This window comes from Camelus ferus, chromosome 17 (genome assembly GCF_009834535.1).
Source record: "Camelus ferus isolate YT-003-E chromosome 17, BCGSAC_Cfer_1.0, whole genome shotgun sequence".
NCBI lineage: Eukaryota > Metazoa > Chordata > Mammalia > Artiodactyla > Camelidae > Camelus > Camelus ferus.
In genome coordinates, this window is record NC_045712.1 from 38,290,950 (window position 1) to 38,317,382 (window position 26,433).

At 42.2% G+C, this 26,433-nt stretch overlaps 1 protein-coding gene across 6 annotated transcripts; it reads left to right on the forward strand.

Moving 5' to 3' along the window:
• Positions 1 to 1,462: 1,462 nt before the first annotated feature.
• ZNF445 (zinc finger protein 445) lies at positions 1,463 to 26,433 on the forward strand. 6 transcript variants are annotated; one of them, XM_032459055.1, is made up of 8 exons: positions 1,504 to 1,583; positions 6,478 to 6,650; positions 15,646 to 16,219; positions 18,476 to 18,641; positions 18,986 to 19,062; positions 19,358 to 19,484; positions 19,977 to 20,087; positions 20,834 to 26,433. In XM_032459055.1, the coding sequence occupies exons 3-8, from the start codon at positions 15,791 to 15,793 to the stop codon at positions 23,002 to 23,004; spliced, it is 3,081 nt and encodes a 1,026-aa protein (XP_032314946.1). In that variant the 5' UTR covers positions 1,504 to 1,583; positions 6,478 to 6,650; positions 15,646 to 15,790; the 3' UTR covers positions 23,005 to 26,433. The 6 variants fall into 6 exon arrangements, with proteins under 6 accessions (XP_032314945.1, XP_032314946.1, XP_032314947.1 ...); XM_032459056.1 differs by lacking the exon at positions 1,504 to 1,583 and adding an exon at positions 5,290 to 5,309; XM_032459054.1 differs by lacking the exon at positions 6,478 to 6,650 and having other exon boundaries at positions 1,463 to 1,583.

Sequence of the window (26,433 nt, forward strand, 5' to 3'; positions counted from 1 at the left end):
GTAACCTATAATGAAAAAGAATACAAAAACGAATATATGTAAGTATATATATGACTGAAACATTTCACTGTGAGGAGGAAAAATCAGACAAGTTACCCCTCCCTGCAGCCCCTGTAACTGCTTACTTCTGCTTTTATAAACCGCTGCTGCTTGCAACAGTTGAGTGGAAACTTACTGCACCCAAGCTGAAAAGTCCCAAATACCCAGAAGTGTTACGAGTATAAGAGACAATCAGACCCCAAGCCCGGGGCTCAGCCTTTGAAGGTGACTCCGCTGGTCTAGCACTGGTCCGGAATAAAACAGTCTTTTCTGATCCTCCAAGTGTGTGTCATCTGTCACTTCCCACCAGGCGTAATTCTTCTGTAACATTTCTGGTGCAACTGTACACCAGAAATCAACAGATTGTAACTGAGTATACTTCAGTTAAAAAAAAAAAGTAAAAGAAAAAGTAACATATAATTACCAACTTAAAGAATATGAATCTGATATCCTGACCTGTGATTACCACACAGACAACCAGGAAAAACTATGAGAACATTAGAGTCGTAGCTGGGCGAAGCACTAAAGCCTTAAAATTTTGCTCAGTCTCTCAGGCTGAGAGTCTGACCAAAGAGGGAGAATTGTTAAAGACAAGACAATAGGCCCCAGACAGTGTAGCTCACGCTAAACCCCAAGTCTCCAAAGCAAAATTTAAGTTACTTACAGTTTCAGCTCTGTCAGAAAAGAAATCTTTGGTCCAGTCAATCAGGAATCACCTGATCAGCATTTGTTAGTAATTTGCTTGATAAACCTCTGCCATCCCCTATAAGGAAAGTAACCTTGCAATAACCAATCTGCCTTTTTGCCTAGTATAACCTTCATTTCTGCTCCCTTCTGCCTATAAAATCTTTTGCTATGTAGCTCTTCAGAGCTCCTTTTTAACTGTTAAATAGGATGTTGTCTGACTTGTGAATTGATGATTAAAGCCAGTAAGATATTTAAAATTTACTCGGTTGAATTTTGTTAACAGGAGAAAACAGCTGGAAGCTGTAGTGGGAAGTTTTGGGCGTCTGCGGCTTGGGAATGAGCAAGTACCCTCTGATCATGGTGGTGATGGAGGAAGAGACTGTCCTGGAACACAGCCTACCTCAGGATCTGGTTCCCCTCGTTGAAGGGGACCCCAGGGAGTAATGAGTGGCCTCTTTAACAGCTCCTTCTGGCCAGCCTGGTCAGCTAGATCTTGCTGGTCCCTAGGTTTGATCCCATTCTTCCCTGGGAGGAGGGAACCCTAAAGGGAAGCCCTGTACACACATTTGGAGGAAGGCAGGAAAACAGGACAAGGTTGATAGAGCTCTGTGGTACGAAAAGAAGGCCTGCGTCCAGTGGGTTAGGTCGGGCCGAAGACCGTGGGCTGGGAGGCCTCCGAGCCCGGCAGTCGGGCCCGGGAGAAGTCGAGAGATTGGCCTCCCAGAGTCCTAGAGAGGCCGAGAGGCCCGGGGCGGCGACGCGCGTGCGCGATAGGGACGGAGAGCCGGGCGCGGGGCAACTGGCGTGGGGTGGGCCGTGCGGTCAGGGGACCGAGCGTCGCGCGGCCGCGGGAGTCGGTGAGCTGCCCCGCGGGGCTGGTGGGCGTGGAGGGTTGCTGTGCGGGCGCGGGGTTCCCGGCGTGTGGGGCGGGGGGGAGGCTCGGCGTGGAGGCTGCGCCCGGGGCGGGGATCTGGCCTGGGAGCCCGACCCGCCGCTGTGAGGGCGTATCTATCTGCCTGCGCTACGCCGCCCGGGTCGAGAATTTGGAGTAATGGTTTCTGTGTTTTATTACTTCTCCCAATTATGAAAACAAAGGGGACTCCTTACAGATAGTTGAATAACGCGGGTGAACGTAAGAAAAGTGAAAGTAACCGCTGTCCGTTACTGTTTTCATCTGGAGGCTTCCTGACCATTTAAAATGTGTGCATGATGATGCAAACTGTTATACATGTACATTTTTTTTTTAAGAAATGGGATTATTTTTACTGCTTTAAAAAAGTATATAATCCATATATTTTAAAATTTTTAACATTTTAAAAAACTGAGGTGTAATCCACATATAACGTATTAGTTTCAGGCATACAACATCATGATTACATATCTGTGTACTGTTGCTTTCAAAATGCTTTTTTAGTATTATGATAAAATAAAATACACATACTGTTTAGCACACGGCACATAAAAATTGATCATTTAAGCCATTTTAAAGTGTATAATTCAGTATCAGTAAGCACTGTCATACAGTTGCTTTTTGAAAATTGTATCTTCAACTTGTCGAATGCATTTGTTCATATATTGGTTAAAATGGGTGCCAACTTGATGACACCGCTGACATTTTTGTAAGTATAATTAAAAGAAGACATTTATTTGCAGTTTATTTTCCAAGGTACACATTACATGCAGCTGTGAATGCTCAACAGGTGATATTTGTACCAAAAAGCTCATGTATTAGAGTGATTATCTCCTTTCAAAATGGAACAGTAGTATATAAAATGCAATATTAAACACTAGGTACAGCTGTGACTTAAAACCGCTCTACTGTCTTCTCACTTACATTGGTCTAAGAAATTAGAATGTTCACCTTCCTAAGTTAAAAGTGGTGACCGGGAAAGAACACCATTCTGTTTCAAACTGTTGGTATTTCAGAGTTGAAAACTCATTAATATTAGGTGGGTTATTTTGCAAGGAAGTGTCAGAAAGTGGTTTTAGACATAACTGGATTTCAGGGAATTTCCAGCTGTTGTACACGTGTATATTGTGTGTGTACTCGGAGACTGACAAAAGAGGCTGCACTTACATGTTCTTAATACTGAAGAGAAATAGACAAATGCTGGTTAAGAAGTAGGCTGAAAAGATGAGAATCATTTGAAGATAGATCTCAGTATGTACTTAAAGAGAAACTGACAGAAGCATAAAAAATAGTAACCATGCCACCGTTAAGTTTCTGTGGCTCCTGGTTTCCAGAAATATTAGTGCATGAGCATTCTATGATGTCATGTTCCAGACCGAAAATACAGATAGTGTAGTAAGATATAACTCATGTTACTTTGCAGTGTTCAGTATTTTTAATATGAGAAACAGTCTGAAAGAGTTCCCTAAGGTGAGTCATTATGTGCTCCACAGGACTGGGTTTTTGAGCTTATACTTTTCCTTCCCTGATCTTAGACCTCTTATCCTGCTTCCTTTTTTTATTACACTACATGGCACCTGTCCTTGACTATCTTGTAAGCTGCTCAGGGCAGTGCCTTTTGTCTGCTTAATTCACTGCAGAAACCTTAGTGCCTCAGACTTAGTAGGTGCTCAGTAAATATTTGTTAAATTAGTAAAAGGATGAGTCCAAACTGCAGATGATAGGAATCGACAGTATTCAATACCCTTATTGCCAAGTTAATCCTTAATACCTAGACATTAATATTTCTAGATAGATACAAAAAAAGAAACACATTAGCAGCTCAAATGTCTTCAATTTTAGAAACTGTATTTTGAATAATTGTAGCCTTACAGATGGTGTCAGAACTGTACAGAATTCTCTTATACTTGACCTGGTTTGCCTAAAGGTAATATCTTGCATAATCATAGTACAGTCATCAAACTTAAGAAGTTTACAGTGGTCCAGTACTATTAATTAAACTGCTGATTTATTCAAGGTTCTTCAGTGTCTTTTGTAAGGTTTTTTTTTCTGTTCCAAGATCCAGTATAGTATCCCTCATTCCATTTAGTTGTCATGTCTTCTTGTTCTTCGAGAACTCTGGGACAGTTCCTCAGTTTTACTTGTTCTGCATGATCTTGACACTTGCAGTATTTCGTGTTTGTGTTTTTAGAATGACCCTTGATTTGGTTTGTCAGATATTGTCCTGCTTAGATTGAGGGTGATGCCGGTGTGTCTTCTTCCTGGTCATATTAACCTTGCTCCAGTATTTCTGCCAGGTTTCATCACTGTAAAGTTACTGTCTCTCCTTTGTAATTAGCAGTGATTTTGAGGAAGCTACCTTGAGACTTTGCATAGAAAAGTCTCTCCTCAACTCTCTGTTTCTCCTCAACTTTCACCCACTAATTAGCATTTCTTGGTGGCTCTTGCCTGCAGCAGTTATTACAGTGATGCTCTTCCAGGTGCCTTTCCTTTTTGTTTTTTCTCTTCCATTTCTTAACTGGAATTCTCCGTTAGGAAGAGTTATGCCTTCTCTTCCTTTTGTTGTTGTTATTATATTAGTTACATCAGGGTGTGATGTTGGGTGTTCCCTTTTTTAGTATAATGTGGTGTCACGTTATTTATTTTGTTGCTTAATTATTCCAGCTTTGGCCACTGGGAGCTCTTTCAGGTTGGCCCTGGTTTCCCTGTACATGCTCCCATCATTTTTATGTCTTTCCCTGATTTTTAGGCAACATAAGATACTCATCTTGTATTTTTCATGTCCTGCAGCCCTGGAATCAACCCTTGGATAACCATTCTTATCCAAGAATTCCCTGGTTCCATTTATAGGAGAATGATATTTAGAAACCAGATTTGGGCCACTCGATTTGACTCATCTTAATTGGTAAAGTGGGATAAATATTATTTTAACATTTTAAATATGTCCTGGAAACAATCTTCCTTTAGTGGTGATTATGTTAGAAACTTGTTTGCTTGCTACCAGTATATAAAATAACCTTATGTACCTTATCTCACTGGGAGGAAAAACATGAGAATTAGAGACTACTTAATGAGGAATTCAAAGGAAATTAAAATTACATTGCCTATGAGTTGATGAAGAAAGTGTCCTGAAAAACGCCCATGGGATTGCTTGGGATTTTCCCAGCATTTTCATTTGGGAATGAAACTGAGTGAAGGTATGAAGCTGTGGGGGACAAGAGGCCTGATCCATCTCAGGTTGCTCCCCAGGCCTGGGGCTCACATAATCTTAACAAGCTGATGAGTGTGAAGCTTTTCTTCTGTCCCTGAAAGCTAGCTGGGACATGGGAGGAACCCTGAGGCACTAGGATACCTGAATTTAACTGGGCAGTTTCAGCTCACTGGCCCCCATCTCTTTACTGTGCTATGGGGCTTTCATTCTGAGTTTGAAAGGCCTGGGAGGTCATTAGCTTCTGTCTGTGTTCATGGTTGTGGAGGCTGGGCTAAAAGGGCTGGAATCTTCTGCTATATTCACAGGCATTTGGCCTCATTTTTGTGTTGGTCTGTCTTCTCATCACCTCTTTAGAAATACTTCACTGACCTCTTGGGACATTTCTGCAGCAGCTGCTTCAGGTCAGCTTGGAGGCTTATTTTTGGTGTTCGTTTCGCGGTGTGTCTCAACTGCCCAAGATAGGTCAGTGCCCTTTATGTTTCCCACTGGGTGTGTTTCTTCCAGATGCTTCTCTTTGGCCTCCATTTCATTCTCTTGAGCCTCGGTGCCTGTTTCTCTTTCCCCTGAGCAGGAGATGTTTGTAGGTCATGTAGGGGATGATGGTTTCTTGGTAAAGTAATAATTCCTTTAAGTTTGCTTAACTGTGGGAGATGGAGGGTTCCACTCTTCAGGGGACGATGACCATCATGTGTGACTTGGTGCACTGAGTAATGGGGCCACTTTGCATCAGGGGCCAAGACCTACTGTCTATTTCATACCTCTCTTGGAGGAGGGGCAGAATGAACAGTGCCCTCTTAACTGAGAAAGTATGCTAAGACTGAAGAATGAGGCAGGCAGCTCCATATAATCAATGGATCCATTTATTTTAGGATAATTTACTCACACAGTGGGATCAGGTGGACATTCTGGGAGCACTGGCAGCTGCACTCTGCGCTGCTGAGGGGCTAGTGGGACAATTTTATAGTTGAATATGGGGGTGTGTGCTTGGAAACAAGTGCATTCCTAAGTCAGGGTTTCTGAATGGGTAACTAGTCTCATGGGCAATGGGAATATGTTACTGAAAGTCTTCGTCATTGTTTGGAGACTAGCAGAGCATAGAGTCTACCTGGAACTAACGATCATGAAACAATGTTTATTAAGTATAAAGCCCTTGAGACAGAAAAGTGATTTACCACATTGTATGGTCATAGGTAGGGTCAATGGAAGGACTGAAGGAGTTGAACGGGTCTAAAATGGCATCAGTTATGCTAACAGCCATACATATGTCTTTGTAGACTCTTTTTTGGTTTAGTTTTGTTTTAGGTATTCTGTGAGAATTGTTCTACATGTAGATTGTATTTTTGATGTATTTGTGGGAGAGAGTGAGCTCCGTGTCCTTCTATTCTATCTTGAAGCACCTCCCCTGGTTTGGTTTGGTTTTAACATGCTCTGTCTTTCTTTGTTTCTTTTTCTTTTGCATGTTGTGGTTTTTGGCAGCATTTTACTCTCTTACTCTCTTTTGTTCTCTACCTCAGTTGTCAGTTTTTGTCTTACCTTGTTCTCTTAGTTCCACCAGCCGCCTTTGGTTTGGTTGTTGACTCAGTGGCTAAAGTAGAACTAAGGTCACCTCGATTTCTTTTTCCTTTTACAGCTACTTGAGCTGCAGCCGCCGTATTCATACATGTCCTCTTCAAGGGTGTACAAGCCTCTTCTGCTCCATGCCCACCTCCTTGAGTCCTGGAAGCTGATACTTGGTTGCTTTATTTTTTAAGCAGAATTATTTACCACCTTGCTGATTATGAAAATAATGTTCTACAATTCAGGGTACGTAGAAAAATAGGAAGGGAAAACCCTCTAATCCCACTGCTGGAGGAGATAATTGGCTGAAAACACTGGTGGCAAGCTGTAGGAACTTTTTTTGTACATATGCAAACTGTGCTTTATTTTTATTTTGTTTAAGACATATTTGAGTTCATAACTGTAATTTCTAAAATTTGCTTCTTAATTTACTTTTTATTTTGGGAAATTGGGAAAAGACAAAAAGTAAAAAGAAGAAAATAACAGGCAGGCGTATTTCCAACACACAGGAGTAACCAATTCTCAAATTTTGGCATATTCACATTCATCTTTTTTTGATGTACACTCTTAAAAAAAAAGAAAAAGCAAAGAGAGAGACCTTCTACATAGATGTCGTGTGAAAAACTTCAGATCAGTACAAATAAACTGAAATTTTCTTTATTCCCAATCTCTCCACCCCCATAATCAGTAAGAGTTTTTGTGAATCCTCCTAGATCATTTTTAAATCTTTTGGGTACTTACGTGCATCTCACACATACATACACATATATATGATTATAGCTTTTTTCTCCAGGTATATCTAGGATGTTCTTTTTAACTTAGCATATGGTTTTAATGTTGTTGGGAAAGGCAGGCAGGCTCAGCTTCTCCTCTCTCGCATAGCACCGAGTATCCTTGGGCTGACGACATTTTCTTGCACAGAAGTGAAGAGCCCTCACCGCCTATGCTGGACTTGCAGCTTTGTGAGGGACTGTCTCTCCCTGTCCAGTGCTTAATGTATATACCCCTTTATCTGCTTAAGTGCCTTTGTTACTGACCCCCAGGCTCACCCCTGCTTTCTGTATTTCAGACCCTGCGGGCAAAGGGCCACAGTCCTACTGTACCATGAAGTGTGGTGCTTGTATCTGTTCCACCTGCACGGTGTTGGCTGTGAAGTGGGTCCGTTGGTCATGGGGGACCAATGGCTTGCAAGGGGTTGAATCTCCTACACTCTTATTTTCTTCTCTTGCTCTAAATAAACACTATACCACTGGAACCTAGTAGGCATTATCTCTTCTCAGCAACTTAGAATTCTGCTGTGATCTCTTCTGTGAGTGGCAGTTAACTGCTTTTTAACCTCGACTGTACAGCCTGACCACCCAGTGAACAGTGAAACAATTGCCTTGGTGCTTAAGGGTCTAGTATAGTCTTTTAAACTGTTGTGTGGTATTTCATCCTCTAATGTGCTATACTCCTACTTAGCCTAACTGATGGACAAATAAGTCATTTCCAGTATTGCATTAGTACAAAGAGGGCTCTAAAGAACACCTGTGAAAATGCCTGAATACCTGTGTAAATGTTTTTCCAGGGAGCTTCCAAGAAGTGAAGTTCCAGGGGCATTAAGTAATGTGACTTTTTAATTGTACTGCTGGCTTTCAAACTACTCTTCCTGGTGGCTGTATACATTTACACTTCTATCCAGTGGTTCGTGCTTTTGTTTCTTTTTGTTTGTTTTTTTCAGACAAGAGGTTTTTACATAGTTCCCTTTCATTTTCTTAAGAAATCCTTGCTTACCCCAGGGTTCTTACTCTCTTTTTTTGTTTTTGAAGTTTAGGCTTTAGCTAGAATACATTTTATGTGTAATATCCTGTGGGTACTGAAGGATGACTGTATCTATCTAGGAATGGAATTCCAAGTAGTACCTGTATGTTTAACTCCATGAAGACCTGCCTGACTGTTTTCCAGTGTGGCTACACAATTTACATTCCCACCAGCAGTGTATGAGTGTTCCAATATATCCATGTGCTTATCTACACATGTTATTTTCTGACTTTTTGATTCTAGCCATCCTAGTGGTTGTGAAGTAGTATTGTATTGTGGTGTTGATCTGCTTTTCCTTGATGACTAATGTTGTTCTGTATCCTATGTGTTTTTCATCCATCTTTATATTTTCTTTGAAGGAATGTCTGTTCAAATGCTTTGTCCAATTTTAATTATGTTGTCTTTTTATTATTGAATTGTAGGTTATTTATATTTTCTAGCCACAAGTCCCTTATGAGGTAATGTGATTTGCAAATTTTTTTTCCCACTCTATGGGTTGCCTTTTCACTTTCTTCATGTGACCTTGGAAGCACAACAGTTTTAAGTTTAGGTGAAGTCCAGATTATCTATTTTATCTTTTTTTGCATGTGCTTTTGGTGTGCATTTGGTAGAATCCATTGACTAATCCATTGTCACAAAGTATCACACCTACATTTTATGATAAGAATTTTATAGTTTCAGCTCCTTACGTTTAGGTCTTTGATCCATTTTGAATTAATTTTTGTATATTGTATTATGGAGAGGTTCAGCTTCACTATTCTTCATGTAGACATACAGTTGTCCCAGCACCATTTGTTGAAAAGACTCTTCTTCCCCACTTTGAGTGATCTTTGCACACTTGTTGAAAATAAGTTGACCATAGATGTATGGGTTCTTTTTTGGACTCTTAAATTCTATTTCATTGATCTATATGTATATCCTTACGCCAGCACCATGTCTTATAAAATAAGCTTTGAAATTAATATGAATCTTTCAACTTACTCTTTTTATTTTTAGTGAGTTAATTTATTAATGTATTATACTCATTCGAAGTTATTGTAAAGTATTGGTATTATAAAATATTGTAAAATAATGTAAAATACTCATTCGAAGTCCTTGTGCTGTATAGTATATCCTTGTAGCTTACTTATTGTATACATTGTATTTTGTACCTCTTAATCCCCTACCTTTGTCTTGCCCCTCCCACTTCCCTTTCCCCATTGGTAACCACTAGCTTGTTCTCTGTATGTCTGTTTCTGTGTTGTTATATTCATTCCTTGGTTTCATTTTTTAGATTCCACATATAAGTGATAACATACAGTATTTGTTTTTCTTTGTCTGATGTATTTCACCAAGCATAATACTCTCCAGATCCAACTACATTGTTGCAAATGGCAAAATTTCATTCTTTTTATGGCTGAGTAATATTCCATTTTATATGTGTGTGTGTGTGTATATATATGTATGTATGTATGTGTATGTATATATATGTGTTTGTGTTTATGTTATATCTTCTTTATCTGTTCATCTGTTGATGGACCCTTAGATTGCTTCCATATCTTGGCTATTGTAAATTATGTGCTATGAATATTGGGGTACGTGTATCTTTTCAAATTAGTGTTTTTGGGGTTTTTTGGATATATACCCAGGAGTGGAATTGCTGGATCATATGATAGTTCTATTTTTTTTTTTTTTTTGAGGAAACTCCATACTGTTTTCCATAGTGTCTGCACCAACTTACATTCCCACCAACAGTGTACTAGGGTTCCCTTTTCTCCACATCCTCACTAACATTTGCTATTTGTGGTCTTCTTGATATTAGCCATTCTGGCAGATGTGAAGTGATATCTCATTGTGGTTTTGATTTGCATTTCACTGATGAATAGTGAGGTTGAGCATTTTTTCATATGCCTGTTGGCTGTCTGTATGTCTTCTTTGGAAAAATGCCTATTCATGTCTTTTGCCCATTTTTAAATTAGGTTGTTTGTTTGTTTGTTTGTTTTGTTATTGAGTTGTGTGAGATGTTTATAGATTTTGGATATTAACACCTTACTGGTCATATCATTTTCAATTATGCTCTCCCATTCAGTAAGTTGTCTTTTCATTTTGTCAGTGGTTTTCTTTGCTGTGCAAAAGCTTGTTAAGTTTAATTAGGTCCTGTTTGTGTATTTTCGCTTTTGTTTCCTTTGCCTTAGGAGACAGAGCCAAAGAAAATATTGTTGTGCTTTATGTCAGAGAGTGTTTTTCCTATATTTTCTTCTAGGTGTTTTATGGCTTCTGGTCTTAGATTTAGGTCTTTAATCCATTTTGAGTTTATTACTGTATTTGGTGTGAGAAAATGTTCCAATTTCATTCTTTTACATGTAGCTGTCCAGTTTTCTCAGCGCCACTTAATGAAGAGACTGTCTTTTTTACATTGTGTATTCTTGCCTCCATTATCATAGATTAATTGACCATAAGCATGTGGATTTATTTGGGGGCTTTCTATTCTGTTCCACTGACCATACTTTTTTGATTATTGTAACTTTGTAGTATAGTCTGAAGTCAAGGAGCATGATAGGTCCAGCTTTGTTCTTTTTTCTCAGCTTCATTTTAGCTATTTGGAATCATCTGTGGCTCTAAATTAATTTTAGGATTATTTGTTCTAGTTCTGTGAGAAATGTCATGGGTATTTTGATAGCACTACATTAAACCTGTAGATTGCTTTGGGTAGTATGGATATTTTAACAATGTTAATTCTTCCAGTCCATGAACATGGGATAGCTTTCCATTTATTTGTATCATCTTCAATTTCCTTCATCAGTGTTTTGTATTTTTTGAAGTATAGATCTTTCACTTTCTTAGTTAAGTTTATTCCTAGGTATTTTATTCTTTTTGATATGACTTTAAACAGATTGTTTTCTTGCTTTCTCTTTCTGGTATAGAGAAATGGTTCACTACTAGTGTATAGAAAGCAATCGATTTCTGTGTATTAATCTTGTATCCTGCAACTTTCCTGAATTCATTTACTCTAACAGTTTTTTGGTAGAGGCTTTGGAGACTTTAGGGTTTTCTGCAAATAGTATTCATCTGCAAATAGTGATAGTTTTACTTCTTCTCTTTCAATGTGAATGCCTTTTATTTCTTTTTCTTGTCTGATTACTGTGAGTATGACTTCCACTACTATGTTAAGTCAAGAGTTGGCATCCTTGTAATGTTCATGATTTTAGAGGAAAAACTTGGCTTTTCACCACTGAGTATGATGTTAGCTGTGGGTTTGTTATAAATGACCTTTATTATGTTATGTTCCCTCTAAACCAACTTTGATGAGAATTTTTTGGGAGGAGGGGAGGTAATTAGGTTTATTTATTTACTCATTTTAACAGAGGTACGGGGGATTGAACCTAGGACCTTGTCTATGCTAAGCATGGACTCCACCACTGAGCTATACCCTCCCCTGAGAATTTTTATCATGAATGGATGTTAAATTTTGTCAAATGTTTCTGTGTCTCTTGAGATGATCATGTGATTTTTATTTTCATTTTGATAAGTTGGTTTATCACATTGATTTGCATGTATTGAACCATCTTTGTATCCCTGGAATTAAATCCTGCTCGATCATGGTGTATAATTTCTTTTTATATGTTGTTGAATAGGGTTTGCTGATAGTATTTTGAGAATTTTTGCATCTGTGTTCATCAGAGATACTGGTCTGTGGTTTTCTTTTTTAAATAGTGTCTTTATCTGGTTTTGGTGTCAGAGTAATGGTGGCTTTGTAGAATGAATTAGAGAGTGTTCCCTCCTCTTCAAATTTTGAGGATAGTTATTAGCTCTTCTTTATATATTTGGTAGAATTCTCCTGTGAGCCATCCAGTCCTGGACTATTGTTTGCTGGGAGTTTTTTGATTACTAATTTAATTTCATTATTACTGGTTGGTTTGTTCAGATTGTCAGATTGAAGGAATCAGTCTTTGTGATTCAGTCTTGGATGATTGTATGTTTCTAGAAAGTTACCCATTTCTTCTGGGTTGTTCAGTTTATTGGCATATAACTTTTTGCAGTATCCTCTCTCTCTCTTTTGTTTTTTTCTGGTATCTCTGTGGTATTGGTTGTAATTTCTCCTCTTTCATTTCTTATTTTGCTTGAGTCCTTTCTCTTTTTTTCTTAATGAGCCTGACTACAGGCTAATCAATTTTGTTTACCTTTTTGAAAAAGCAGTTCTTGGTTTTATTGCTCTTTTCTGTTTTTTAATCTGTATTTTATTTATTTCATCTCTGATCTTTATTATTTCCTTCCTTCTGCTGACTTTGGGCTTTGTTTATTTTTCTTTTTCTAATTTCTTTAGATGGTAAGTTTCGTTATTTGAGATTTTTCTTGTTTCTTGAGGTAGGCCTATATTACTATGAACTTCTCTCTTAGAAATGCTTTTTCCACACCCCCCATAGATTTTGGAAAGTTGTTTTTATTTTCATTTGTCTCAAGGTACTTTCAGACTTCCTCTCCAATTTCTTCTTTGACCCATTGGTTTTTTAGTAGCATGTTTATTACTCTCTAGATGTTTGTATTTTTCCCATTTTTCTTCTTGTAATTTATTTCTAGTTTCATATCATTGTGGTTGGAAAAAAATGCTTGATAGAATTTCTATCCTCTTAAATTTGTTAAGACTATTTTGTGACTTAGTAATGATCTGTCCTGGAGAATGTTCCATGTGTACTTGAAAAGAATGTGTATTCTGCTGGCTTTTGATGAAATGTTTCATAGATAGATGTCAAATCCATCTGGTTTTATGTGTCATTTAAAAGCACTGTTTCTTTATTGGTTTTCTGTCTGGATGATCTTTCCATTGATGTAAGTGGGGTGTCAAAGTCCCCTCCTATTATTGTATTATTGTCAATTTCTCCTTTTATGTCTCTTTTAATATTTGCTTTTTATATTTAGGTGCTTATATATTAGCTGCATATATGTTAATGAATGTTATATCCTCTTCTCATAGTGATCCTTTTATTATTATATAATGTCCTTTTTTATATTTCATTATAGACTTTGCTTTAGAGTCTACTTTGTCTGATAAGAGTATTGCTGTCCCAGCTTTCTTGTCATCTTCATTTGTGTAAAATATGTTTTTTCATCCCTTCACGTTCAGTCTGTGTGTCTCTTTAGCTCTGAAGTGAGTCTCTTTTAGGCAGCATATAGATGGATCTTGTTTTTTAATTCAATTCGCCACCCTTTGTCTTTTGATTGGAGCATTTAGTCCATTGACATTTAAACTGATTATTGATAGGTATGTACTTATTTCTACTTTGTTACTTGTTTCTTGTTTTTTGTAGTTCTTTGTTCTTTTTCTCTACTGTTTATTTATATTCTTATGGTTTGATTTTCTTTAGAAAAGAATATTTCTTTAGAAAAGAATATTTATATTATGGTTTGATGTTCTTTTCTCTCCAGGTTTTGTATATCTATTATAGGTTTTTGATTTGTGGTTACTATGGGGTTCATTTATGTTGACCTATTACTATGTCTGTTTGTTTTAAACTGTTGGTAATTTACGTTTGAAACACATTCCAGAAGATTTACATTTTTCATCCCCTCCCCATTTCATGTTTTCGATTTCATATTTTACATTTTCGTGTTTCTCCCGTAAGTATTTACTGTACAGTTGATTTTACAACTTTTGTCTTAATTTTTCTATAAGCTTATTTAAATGGTTGATCCACAGCCTTTACTAGTGGCATTTTTTTCCCTTTCGTATAAATTCTTACTTCTTGTTGTAGCCTATTCTTTTCCACTTAGAGAAGACCCTTTAATACTTTTTTTGTAATGGTCTGTTTAGTATCGATGGACTCTCTTAGTTTTTGCTTCTCTGATAAATTCTTTATCTTTCCTCCAATTCTGAATGATAACCTTGTTGGCTAGAGTATCTTAGGTTGTAGGTTTTTTTCCCCTCGACACTTTCAGTATATCATACCACTCCCTTCTGGCCTGCAAAGTTTCTGCAGAAAAATTCACTGATAGCCTTATGGGGTTCCCATGTATGTGATTCTTTGTTTTTCTCTTGCTCTTTTTAGAATTTTCTCTTAATCCTTTAATTTTTGCCCTTTTAATTATAATATTTCTTGTTGTGCGACTCTGGGTTCATCTTGTTTGGGACTCTCTGTGCTTCCTATACCTGGATATCTTCCCTTCTTCAGGTTCAGGAAATTTTCAGCCATAATTTCATCAAATAATTTTTTAACCCTTCTCCCCCTTCTTCAGGGACCCCTATAATGCAAATATTGATATACTTGATATTGTTTCAGAGATCTTTTAGACTGTTCTCATTTTTTAATGAGGTTGTGATATCTCCCTCTTCTGTGTCATCTCCTGTGGACTTAGGTTCCAACCTAATGGCTTCTCCTCCCTTCCTGCCTGACTTCTTGTGGATCTTTCTTTATAGCTTTGGTTGTAGAAGAGTCTTCTGCCAGTCTCCAGTTTGTTTCTAGTGAGAATTGCTCCACGTGTATTTTTGATGTGTTCATGCAGGAATGTGAGGTCAGCATCCTCATACTCTGCCATCTTGATGTCCTCTCTTCCAGCATATTCTTTTTCAAGATTGTGTTGTATGTTGTATGGGTCTCTTGAGTTTCCATGTGTTAGGATCAGCTTTTCAGTTTCTACAAAGAAGCAAGCTGGGATTCTGATAGGGATTTTTTTTTTTAATCTATAGATAATTTTGAATAGTATTATCATCTTAACAATATATCGTCTTCTGATCCATGAACACAGAATGTCTTTTCACTTATTGAAACCTTTAATTTCTTCTAATGATGTTTTGTAGTTTTTAGGGTATAAGTTTTGCTCTTTAATTAAATTCTTTTCTAAGTGTTTTATTCTTTTTCATGTGATTGTGAATGAAATTTTTTTCTTAATATTATCTTTGGTTTGTTCATTTCTACTATGTAGAAATGCCATTGATTTTTTTTTTAAAGTAAAAGAATTTTTTTCTTCCAGTTTTATTGAGATTTAATTGACATATAGCATTGTATAAGTTTAATGTGGATAGTGATTTGACTTATATACATTATGAAATGATTATCACAATAAGCTTAGTGAGTGTCCATTAGCTCATTTAGATACAAAATAAATAGAAAATATATTTTTTTCTTATGATGAAAATTCTTAGATTTTACTCTCAACAACTTTTGTATAAAATACACAGCAAGTTAATTATATTTGTCATATTATACATTACATCCCTAGTACTTATTTATCTTATAACTGGAAGTTTGTACCTTTGACTGCCTTAATCCAATCCCCTACCCTCACCGTTGCCTCTGGTAAGCACAGATCTGAGTTTTTCCTCTGGTCTGCTTGATCCTGGCAGGCACTACTATGCAAATGTTTATGTGCCCTTTTTCTCTTAAATCCAAAGATAATCCCAAGTAACAGCATCTAGTTGCACCGTCCTTCTCCCATCCATCCCAAATAATAACATTGGTTATTTCAGTCTCTTGCCAGTGACTTCTGATGTCCCAGCAAATGGCATTGTCCACATCCGTGCTGAAAAGATACTCCCGAGGCCCCAACAGTGATATATATATAGCTAACGCAGACTTGATTGCACTCTGCTGGGTAGACCTTGAACAGAAGTGATGCCTCCAGGCAGGTGGTATGCTGTCCATCCAGCTCAGGCCAAGGCTTCAAGGGAGCGAGGACATCTTCAGATGATAAAGAAGGAAGAAGAGGATGAAGGCTACACTTCAGTGCAGGCTCCCAGGCCGCAGACACTCAATCGTCCTGGCCAGGAGCTGTTCCGCCAGCTCTTCAGGCAGCTTCGCTACCATGAGTCTTCTGGGCCCCTAGAGACTCTGAGCCGGCTCCAGGAGCTCTGCCGCTGGTGGCTGAGGCCTGATGTTCTCTCAAAGGCCCAGATCCTGGAGCTCCTGGTGCTGGAGCAGTTCCTGAGCATCCTGCCCGGGGAGCTTCGGACCTGGGTGCAGCTGCATCACCCTGAGAGTGGTGAGGAGGCTGTGGCCTTGCTGGAAGAGCTGCAGGGGGACTTCAGTGGGACACCATGGAGGGTGAGTGTGAGCGAGTGTCAGTGCCCAGTGAACCCTGCCTGCCAGCCAGCTGGCTTAGCTTATCTGGGGATGGGGTGCCCTCAACATGGAGGAATTCAGGGGATGTCTTCCCTTCTCATTCCCATGGCCCCTGAGCAGCTGAGAACTGGACGCTAAGCCAGGGACCTTTTGGCAGGTAGCCCTCTCTTCCTTCCTAGAGGAGTAACAGCTCCAGGAAGAAGAGGGTCCACAAGTATCCATAAATAATAGTAATAAATTTTTGGACACAGTGACTTACAGTACACAGAGTACATCTTCACATGTCTAACTTGACTTGCTTCTGACCTGTAAAATGGGGGTGATATCTCTTGCTCATAAGCCAGGGGGCAGTTAGTGTCAGGCTCCTTGGCTTCTGAGTACATGCTGAAACCTACAAGAGCAGTCTACACATACCGTACTACTTCTTTCTCAGTAAACTTCAATCTCTCAGGGGCTCAATCTATTGAAAAAAAAAAACAAAAACAAAACCGGAAAACTGATCTAACAATGAGAATTTGCTCAGTATGTGTTTGACTGCCTACCATGTGTCCAGCCCTGGCCTTGGTGCCGAGAAGCAGCTGACAGTCCCACTGCAGGCAGTAGAGCCGTGGGTCAGTTACAGTGCACTCTGCCTGCCCCTATGCCCTACATAGGCTAGCCTCTCAATGCTCACATCTTTGGAGGTTTTTTTTGTTTTAAGAGCATTTATCATTTTTTAAATGGCTTTTTAAAAAATTCTACTTCTGTAAAAGTATGTGTAATTCTACGTATGATTCACAAATAAAGGTTTCAGAAATATATTTGATGTATTTCTCTCCTAAATTTAATATAAAAATTAAACCAGTCAAGTAAAACATCTGAATATGTCCTATCAGCAATAAATGGTAACAAATCAACATAAGATATGACTGTTAAAAAAAAAAAAACCTTTGTTTAACATTGGGTGCTATTTTCTAAAACTAAAAAGAATATTTATCATTATCCTGTTGAATAAAAATATTCAATAGGATCCAAAAATAACTTACTTAAAGCAAATAAGATACCAGTAGATACAAAATTGTAGCTTGATTATATTCACATCAGTCAGAGCTAGATGTTTGGTTTAAAAAATCCATGAAAACATTGCCAAATGAGCAGAAATGGCCTACCTTGTTGACAGCTAGTTAGAAATTAGAAAACAAAAAGCAAAAGCTGGAAAAAAGCCCCCCAAATTCCAAAAAAATGAATAGAAATGCCCAGGATGCATATAAAATTGCAGAATCACCCTATAGTTTATCAAAATTATAAAAATGTGAGAAACGGGGGCCTGAGAAATTTGTCCTTAAACTCACTTGGCTATGCTTCCATATTCTTGTTTCTTTATTCTCCCTGTGGTAGGATTTGAGAGGAACTGGAGATAAATTACTGTGATGACTTTTATTGGCTTTAGTCTACAGCTATAGAGTATGGATATTTAATGGCCTCAGGCTAAGATTTGTCCATATCAGTGTAGAGAATGTCTTTGCCACAGGACCAGAAAAACCTGAAGTTCATTGGCTGTAGCTTCCTATACTCCTTTCTGCATCAGGGTAGACATGCCTCAAGATCAGGACTGTTTGAAGCCCCAGGACAAAGGCTGCCTCTTTCCAGGTCTTCTTGGATGGGTGCTGCTGGTTTTTGCACCTGAAACGTTTTTCTGTGATGCCATAGCTGACACTCACTGTTAGCATTGCTTTTCTAGTGGTGTTGCTAGTTCAGTCTGGTTTACCGTCTGGGAGCCTTCCTGCCTCTTTGAGGTCACTTTGCCTGTTGTTACATAGAGCTGTGCCTGAGACTTGGTAGACATCATCCAACTGCACCTCTGCTGTGAACCATTATCAGTTTAACTCTCAGGGATAAATTTCTTCTTTCATTTCTACGTTCCAGGCTGAGGGTGTGGACTGAGGGCAAGTGGGGAGGTCTCACTGCAGCACCTGAGTCCTGACAACAATGCTGTCACTGACTTGCCAGGTGCTTTCCTATGTCAAGTGGAAATCTGGTGCCACCTGTCTCCCTGTGGCCCGAGTTAGAGCCCAGGGGGCGGAGGTGAGGGGGTCCTCCCTGGGATTTCGCCTCCTCCTTTCCCCTCTGCCTATAGGTAATGAAGGGCCCAGCTCACCATTCCCTGGGCTCTGCCTTTTAGGGATTGGCCATATGTGGCCTGTTCTTTGTTTGCTTTCTGATTCCCACAGGGATCCTCTCACATTTTCTTCTTGCCAGGACCCAGCCCCTGCCCAGAGCCCAGATGTGCATTGGATGGGCACAGGAGCCCTGCGAGCCGCACAGATATGGCTCCCTGCTTCACCTCTCAGGAGCAGCTCTGCCCTGGGAGACCACCTGCAGCCTCCCTATGAAATAGGAGTGCGTGACCTGGCTGGGCAATCCGGTACTTGCCGCCTGGCTCTAAGACCCCAGCCCGTGCCACACTTCCTGAATTTCCTGTGATGTCATCTTTGCACTCTCTGTCTTCTCACGAGAATCCCTTCCTGTCCTGGCCTTTAGCTCTGTGTCCTTTTTGTCCTTCTGTGACCCATGTCTGCCTCACTCCTCCTCCCATTGCACACCCCACCCTCCCCGGCCCCCAGCAGACACTGGGAAGATGTGAAATGGGTGTTTAACAACAGTCCGTACCTGCTTATGGGCCCAGGAGTCCTCTCTGTGGGGGGAGAGTGGGCTTCTCACTGGGATGCCTAGAGCTGGGCTGCCCTCTCATGGCTCTTTCTCCTTCAGATCCTCCTGCTGCGCAGGTGCCTGCCCCTTCCCAGAGAGAGGGATGCCCAGGAGACCCGGTGACAGCCCAGCCTCAGGTGAGCACAGGACCTTCAGTCCTTCCTGATGTCCCAGCACTGCAGCCTAATGGCGTAGTGGCAGCTCCCCCTCGTCCTGGGTCTCTCTCTGTCCAGTGACCTCACATCCCAAGACCCACGTAGGATACCAGCTTATCCCCCTTGAGCCCAGAGCTCTTGTGCTGGGTGATGACCTTCTCTTTCAGTCTTAACAGATCCATCCTGTACTCACTCAGAGCCAGCCCTATTCCCCTGCCCGCTCCTAAAAGCTCGGAGCTGTGGACCAGATTCAAGTCATAGGACCGTGATTTTTCAGGAGGCTTTGACTTTCAAGGACGTGGAGGTGACCTTCTCCCAGGATGAGTGGGGATGGCTGGACGCTTCTCAGAGGAACCTGTACAGGGATGTGATGCTAGAGAATTATGGGAACATGGCTTCTCTGGGTAAGGCTTCTACCTGCCTCTGCTTCTGCCTTCTTAGTTCTCATTGTGTGAACTATAGAAAGGGGCCTGACCTAGGTTTATGTCCTGTCTCTCTAACTACCAACCAGATCACTTAATCTTTTATCTCAGCTCCTCTCTTAAAGATAATAATGCCAGTCATGCTGGGTTATTGTAAAGGTTGAAGGTCATTTGTGTCAAATTCATGGTCCATTTAGGCATCCAAAAAAGAGTTGGCTGATTTAATGGATTGAGTTATCATGTGGTTCTGGAAAATCCAAGTGATCCTTTTGTCTTTGGCTTCTTTTAGCCTTTTTTGTCTGTACTCAGAGCTATCAGAAATTCCTGTCTGGGCCTCCTTCCCTAACTCCCTCCACCTGCCTCCCTGGCTTTCCCTGCTTCCTGCCAGGAGCTCAGTCCTGAGAGGGCCCTGGAGAGTGGTTCTGATTGACTCACCTCCCTTCCAGTCACACCCCGTTCTCTTCTCTTCTGCAGTGGGGCCATTCACCAAGCCTGCTGTGATCTCCTGGTTGGAGGCAAGGGAGCCATGGGGTTTGAATGTCCAGGGGGCTCAGCCTAAGGGGAATCCAGGTGCTGCCCCTGCAGGTGAGTTCCAGAGAACTGACCAAGTCTTGCTCCTCCCGCACCTCCTCTTCTCTTTCTTAAGGTCTTTTACACCAGATAAATCCTGGGAAACTTACTCCATTGTTTGCTGGAAGGAAGATTGTTAGCAGTGCTGCTCAGGAGCGCTGGGCCCCGGGCTTCTCCCTTCAGGCCAGCCTACTAGACCTTCATATCTGGCCCTGCCCTTCCCCCAGCAGCCTTCTCAGACACAATTCTTGCCCACTGGACGGCTTCACTGTCCATCTCTTTTCCATTCGCTGATGCTCCTCCTCAGCCCTGTGCTGCCCCTGCCCACCCCCCTCCCCCCAGGTCCTTGGAGCCCCCGTCCTGTTCCTGCTGCTCTTCTCTGCTTAGTCTTCCCTGTGAGATGCTGGATCTGCAGTCCCGGTAGGAGCCTCACCTCTCAGCTCCGGAGACCTTCCTGTCATGCACTTGTGTGGTGACTCCTCTGCCCTCTCAGTGCTGTTTAACACTCCCTTCTTAACCCTTTTTGTTTTTCACCTGGGTGTGATTTCTGCATGTGTCTAGCTGCTGGGCCCATCCTCCTCCTCCTCCCTTTTCTGTCACTCAGACACTTCCATGTTTTGCCTTATCCCTTTTGTAAAGGTGTTGGCAGTCAGGCAAAAGCCTCACCACCGAAGTTCATGACATTTTTTTGGTCCCTTGGTGCTTTCTGCAGTTCCACGTGTGGGAAGAGAGTACATTCTTGTATGTTTTATTTGTGTCAGGAGGAGAGCTCCATATGAAAACAAACAAGTTAGTCTTAAAACACGAACCTTTGGAAGAAGCAGCAGCCTTAGCCCTGCCATCAGGATGTCGTGGTGCAGCCAACGTTTCTGAAGGAACAGAGCTCAGAGAATCTTCTGAGCAGAAAAGCAGGTTAAAGGAGCAAGGGGGAAACCCCGTACAAGTGAAAGTGAAGAAAGAAGAGACCAATTCCAGCCACGGGACAGAAAAACACTGTGAAGAATCAGGAAAAAGTAACAGTCTTCATCTAAAACATATTATGTATTTGAGAGGTCCCAGAAGAAAGCAGTCCCTTAAACATGGCTGTGGTAGACACTTCAGAGGGAGCTCCTACCACTATGACTACAAGGAGTACGGGAAAGGGCTCAGACGCGTGATTGGCGGGTTTAACCTACACCCGAGAATTCACGCCGGACTGAAGGGGAAGGCAAAGGATGCGCACGGGAAGGACTTCAGCCTCAGTGCTCATCACCAACGCAGGCCGAATCGTCACATGGTGGGGACGTCGTATAAGTGCAGCGACTGTGGGAGGACCTTCAGCCACAGCTCCCACCTTGCAGGTCATCAGAGACTTCACACTCAAGAGAAACCGTTTAAATGTAGGGCATGTGGGAAAGCCTTCAGGTGGAGTTCGAATCGTGTGCGGCATGAGAAAATTCACACTGGATTGAAACCGTATAAATGCAGTTTATGTGACAAAGCTTTCCGACGCATGTCTGCATACCGCCTGCACCAGGAAACCCATGCTAAGAGGAAATTCCTTGAATCTAATCAGGTTGAAGAAGCTCTCACCTGTGGCTCAGGTTTTGATCATCACTTGAGAGAACAAAGTGGGGAGAAACTCTTTGACTGCAGCCAGTGTAGGAAATCCTTCCACTGTAAATCATACATTCTCGAACATCAAAGGATTCATACCCAGGAGAAACCCTATAAATGCACCAAATGTAGGAAGACATTTAGGTGGAGGTCAAACTTCACCCGTCATATGAGAGTGCATCAGGAAGAGAAGCTCGACGAGCAGGAAGAGTATGAAGAAGACTTCATGCAGCCCTCCAGCGTCCCTCCGCCCCAGAGTGCCCCTCCTGTGGAGAAAACTTTTTTGTGTCAGCAGTGTGGGAAGACTTTTACTCGAAAGAAGTCTCTCATTGATCATCAGAGAATTCACACAGGCGAGAGACCGTACCAATGCAGCGAATGTGGAAAAGCGTTTACCCACAGGTCGGCCTTTATCGTTCATAAGAAGCAGCACACCGTCAAAAGAAAGCCGGAGGAAGCGCCGTCCGTTAGTCAGGATGGAGCGTCCCAAGTTCCCCAGAGCAGCCACAGCACAGAGGAGCCCTACAAGTGTAGCCAGTGTGGCAAAGCCTTCCGGAATCACTCCTTTCTCCTCATCCATCAGAGAGTTCACACCAGAGAGAAGCCTTATAAGTGCAGGGAGTGTGGGAAATCCTTCCGGTGGAGTTCTAACCTCTCCCGACATCAGAGGATTCACTCCTTGGGAAGACAGTATGAGTGCCACGAAAGTGAAGACAGTCCAAGTCTGCAGTCACAGCTCCTCACTGGTGAGAAACCCTTTTGGTGCCAAGAATGTGGGAAAACCTTTACACGTAAGAGAAGTCTTTTAGATCACAAGGGGATACACAGTGGGGAGAAGCGTTATAAGTGCCATCTGTGCGGGAAGTCCTACGACAGGAATTACCGCCTTGTTAACCACCAGAGAATCCACACGAAGGAGAGACCTTTTAAGTGTCAGTGGTGTGGGAAAGACTTCATCGGGAGACACACCCTCTGCATTCATCAGAGAAAACACACCAGGGTGGCCCAGGCTGAATGCAGCGCTGCGGGGTCGTCTTCCCACCAGGAAACAGAGGTGAGTTTGCAGCAGTTAAAGGCAAGTGGGGAGAAACCCCTTGAAGACTGTAAGGCAGCTTGTGGCCAGAGCTCTGGGCTCACTGGACTCCAGGACATACCCGTTAGGGGAAAGTGCCACAAATGTAGCACATGTGGGAAAACCTTTAACAAGAGCTCACAGCTCATTAGCCACAAGAGATTTCATACTCGAGAGAGGCCCTTCAAGTGCAGAGAGTGTGGGAAGACCTTCAGGTGGTCATCCAATTTGGCTCGGCATATGAAAAACCACATTAGAGATTAGCGTGGGGGCTCACAGTGGGGGAGACGGGTTCCGAGCTACCCTGCCGGAGAACCCTTGATTGTAGGCAGCGTGAGGCAAACTTGTACACAGGCCCAGTCCTTCCTATTTTGAAAGCTAGTGGAAGAGAATCCTGAGGATTCAAAAACTCTGGGCATCCCCGTCCTACTGTTGGGCCCCGAGGAGCGGCGTTTGGTTGTGGCCCGGAGAAGCCCCAGCCAGATCTCCTTCTATAACTCTAAAGGGAGAGACCGTTGCCCTTCACGGTTTGACAAAAAGTCTGTGGCATGGTGGGCTGCGGCTGCTGGGAAGGGGCCGGCTGTATCCTAAGTTTTCCTTTGACTTTAGTCTGTGATGGTGCCTGTTCTGCTTGACCTTAAAAGCAACAGCAGCAGCAGCAGCAGCAGCAAGAACTCCTAGCCTTCCCTGGGGAGTTCTGGCTGAGGCTTCGGCCTTCACAGCTGGCTTTGGATACTTGCCATGGGCGTAGGGTTGTCTCGGCTGCGCATGGAGGAGAGCACGGTCCTGGCCTTGATCACCTGGAGCATGGAGCTCTGCCGGTGCCCCTTCGCCATCTCCATCCCACAGGTCTGCAGGGGCGGCAGCCATCCAGCACCTCCCACATGCCAGGCACTGTTGTGTGTGCCAGAGACCCCGCAGTGACTGGAACAAACAAAAACATCTGCCATCTTGGATCTTTACAGACGATAAACAAATGAGATTTTATATATAGTATTTTGGGTGGTGATATGTGTTGTGGACAGAATGAATCAACACAGAGTGAGAGGAAGCGCTGGATTGGGAGGTGGGTTGAGATTTTAAAGCGGCTGTTCAGAGGGGCCTCAAATGAGAAAGTGAGATGTGAACAAAGACCTGAGGAGATCATGGAGTGAGTGAGCCCTGTAGTTCTCTAGATCCTACATGGGACACTTCTCAGGAGGTAGGGTCTTGTCTGGTCTCCTTAGGGAATGGCAGGTAGGCCCCTGAGCTAGAGTGGAGTGAGCCAGCTGGAGGCGAGGGCCCAGAGCTGTGTGAGCATCGTGAGTCTTCACTGGAGCTTGGCTGCCTCAGAGGGAGGTGGGAGCTTTTGGACAGTTTTCAGTTGTGGAGTGTTATTGTCTGAATCTGAACCCTTATAACATGTAATTCAAATTCAGAGTCCCACGTGTCGAGGGCCGAAGGTCACGGAAAGGGCCTCAGAGTCATCAGATCTGCGTTCTAGGCTTGGTGTGCCTTTTCTTGGCAGGATGATCTTGGGCGAGTCACTGGAAATTGGCATCTATTTCCTTGTGTATAAAATGAGAGTAACTGGCTATGCTACCTGACTCTTGGGACTGGTGAAAAGGCTTGGTTAACTATGGTTATGGGTCTGATCTCTAGGACCAGAGCCCTCACAGAGCTGCAGCTCCCAAGCCAGTTGACACAGAAACACCCCTTTTCTGTCCATATTTTCATCCCCTGACTCCTTGTGCCACTAAGTACCTCATAGAGTTCCCACCCCAATATGGGTGTTGTTAACCACCTTTTTTAATAAAATGATATATATTTATTTTTAACATTCAAATCAAAATTTAAAATGTATAAAGAATGAAGTAAAAATCAACAGAAATCCCTCTATACTGAGGTGAACCTTTAATATTTGGGATTATACTGATGCAGTCCGTTCAGTAACCTGAGTTTTAAAAAATAATTATATGAGTATTATGTAATTATTATAGAAATATTAGTAAATACAGATTAGCTGAAAGGAAAAGTCTGACTACTTGGAGCCAGCCTCTGAACATTTTGGTGTAATTAGTGTTGGATTTAACTTCTTGCCCTTCTCTGAACATCCCTGGACTGGCCTGCCTTCTGCTTTCTCCCTTCACTCGGAGTGCCACACCCCTGTCCCAGCCCGCCCCGGTCCTCACTCTAAAGGGCCTTCCCTGAGCCTTGTCCCCCTAAGCCCTCTCCCCCGGCCCCACCTGTCCTGGTGCCTGTATGTTGCTCTGTTAGGTGTTGTCTGGGTTTCCAAGTTACATCCACTACTGCAGCCAGACTGAGTCCTCCGGAAGCCAGGTTTGGGTGCTTATAACCTTTTGCTGGGCAGAGTAGATTTTGCACGAAGTTGCCTCTATTAAGGAATGTAGAACTGAATTTAGTTCAGCTAAGTCAGGATTGGAGTTTTTTGAAGGGATCCCTGAGTGAAATGTCGCCTGGAGGCCACCCACGAGCGCGCCTGCTGTGAGGCAGCCCAGCCGTGGGTGGTTCCGAGCCATGAAGCACCCAGACAGCTCCTGACCGCCCAGCCAGCAGTTCTCATCTCATACCCCAACCTGGTCCGGAGAGAGCACACTCCTTCCAACCCTGCCCCGCCTTCTCTCCACCCCCTGCTGGGGAACTGAGGTTAGGACTGGCTGGAGCCAGACGGGCTGGGACCCCACAGAGCGGAGCGGGCACCAGGAGGTCTTTCAGTCAGCTCGCCCCGGCTGACAGAGCCTGTCAGCCCCAACAGAGGCATGTGCAGAGAAGACAGCCCAGGAAATGTAAATTAACACGGACTACTCACGAGGTGGGCAGATTTTGTAAAATCCCTCGCGTGGGTAAGTGTATGGAACGTGGGAACTCAGTGCTGTGGGTGTGGAAATTGTGACAACTACTGTGCCAAGCAGTTTGCACAGTCTTGTGAAGCTCTGCGTGCTCCACCACCCAGTGATTCTACTTCCGGATAAACTTTAGAACAACTCCACGTGAAGAAGGAAATGTGTATATGACTGTTCGCTGCAGTGCTGTTCAGCTCTAACAAGGCGGGGAAAAGCCTAAATTTCCATCAACAGAAGAAATGGTAAATAAATGGTTGTTTTTTGGTACTTTGGGAAGTGAATGCGAAAGAGCTAGAGTTAACATCTTTCAGCATAGATGAGTCACAGAGACGCTGAGAAAGTTGCCGAAGCTACATATGATAGACCGCTTATGTAAAGTTAAACATACTGTGTATCTGTGGGCACATTATTTAAACTTATTTGTGTTTCACTTTTTCTGTAAAATAAGATAGTAGTGTCAACCTCACAGGGTGATGGGGGTGGGGGGACAGTTAATGAATTAATGCATGTGAAATGCTTAGAATAGTGGCTGGCATGTAAACATTGTTGGCATAGAGTGAACAGTGTTACTGTTTTACACAGTGTGTTTCCTGTGGATTCAAATCATGTGAAATGAGGAGTGTAAAGTCATGTGTCGGAATGATGTGTGAAAGTCATGCTCTGCCTTCCCAGAACAGGAGCTGTGGGGTGGAGTCAGGAAGGGCACGTGGAGGCATCAGTTGTGTTTTATTTCTTTTAAAACGTTGATGTAGATGGGTCAGCATGTTGATTTGATGGGCTATGTGGTGGGTGGTTCTTTTATAACGATTTGCTTAAATACTTCAAAATAAAAATATTTTTAAGCATGGGC

Bases quoted from the DNA above. Each gene is read 5' to 3' on its own strand.
- ZNF445 (XM_032459054.1), top strand. From the start codon at position 15,791: ATGCCTCCAGGCAGGTGGTATGCTGTCCATCCAGCTCAGGCCAAGGCT. The intron at 16,220-18,475 runs GTGAGTGTGAGC...TCTTCTTGCCAG, and splicing joins TCAGTGGGACACCATGGAGG to GACCCAGCCCCTGCCCAGAG. The intron at 19,485-19,976 runs GTAAGGCTTCTA...TCTCTTCTGCAG, and splicing joins TGGGAACATGGCTTCTCTGG to TGGGGCCATTCACCAAGCCT.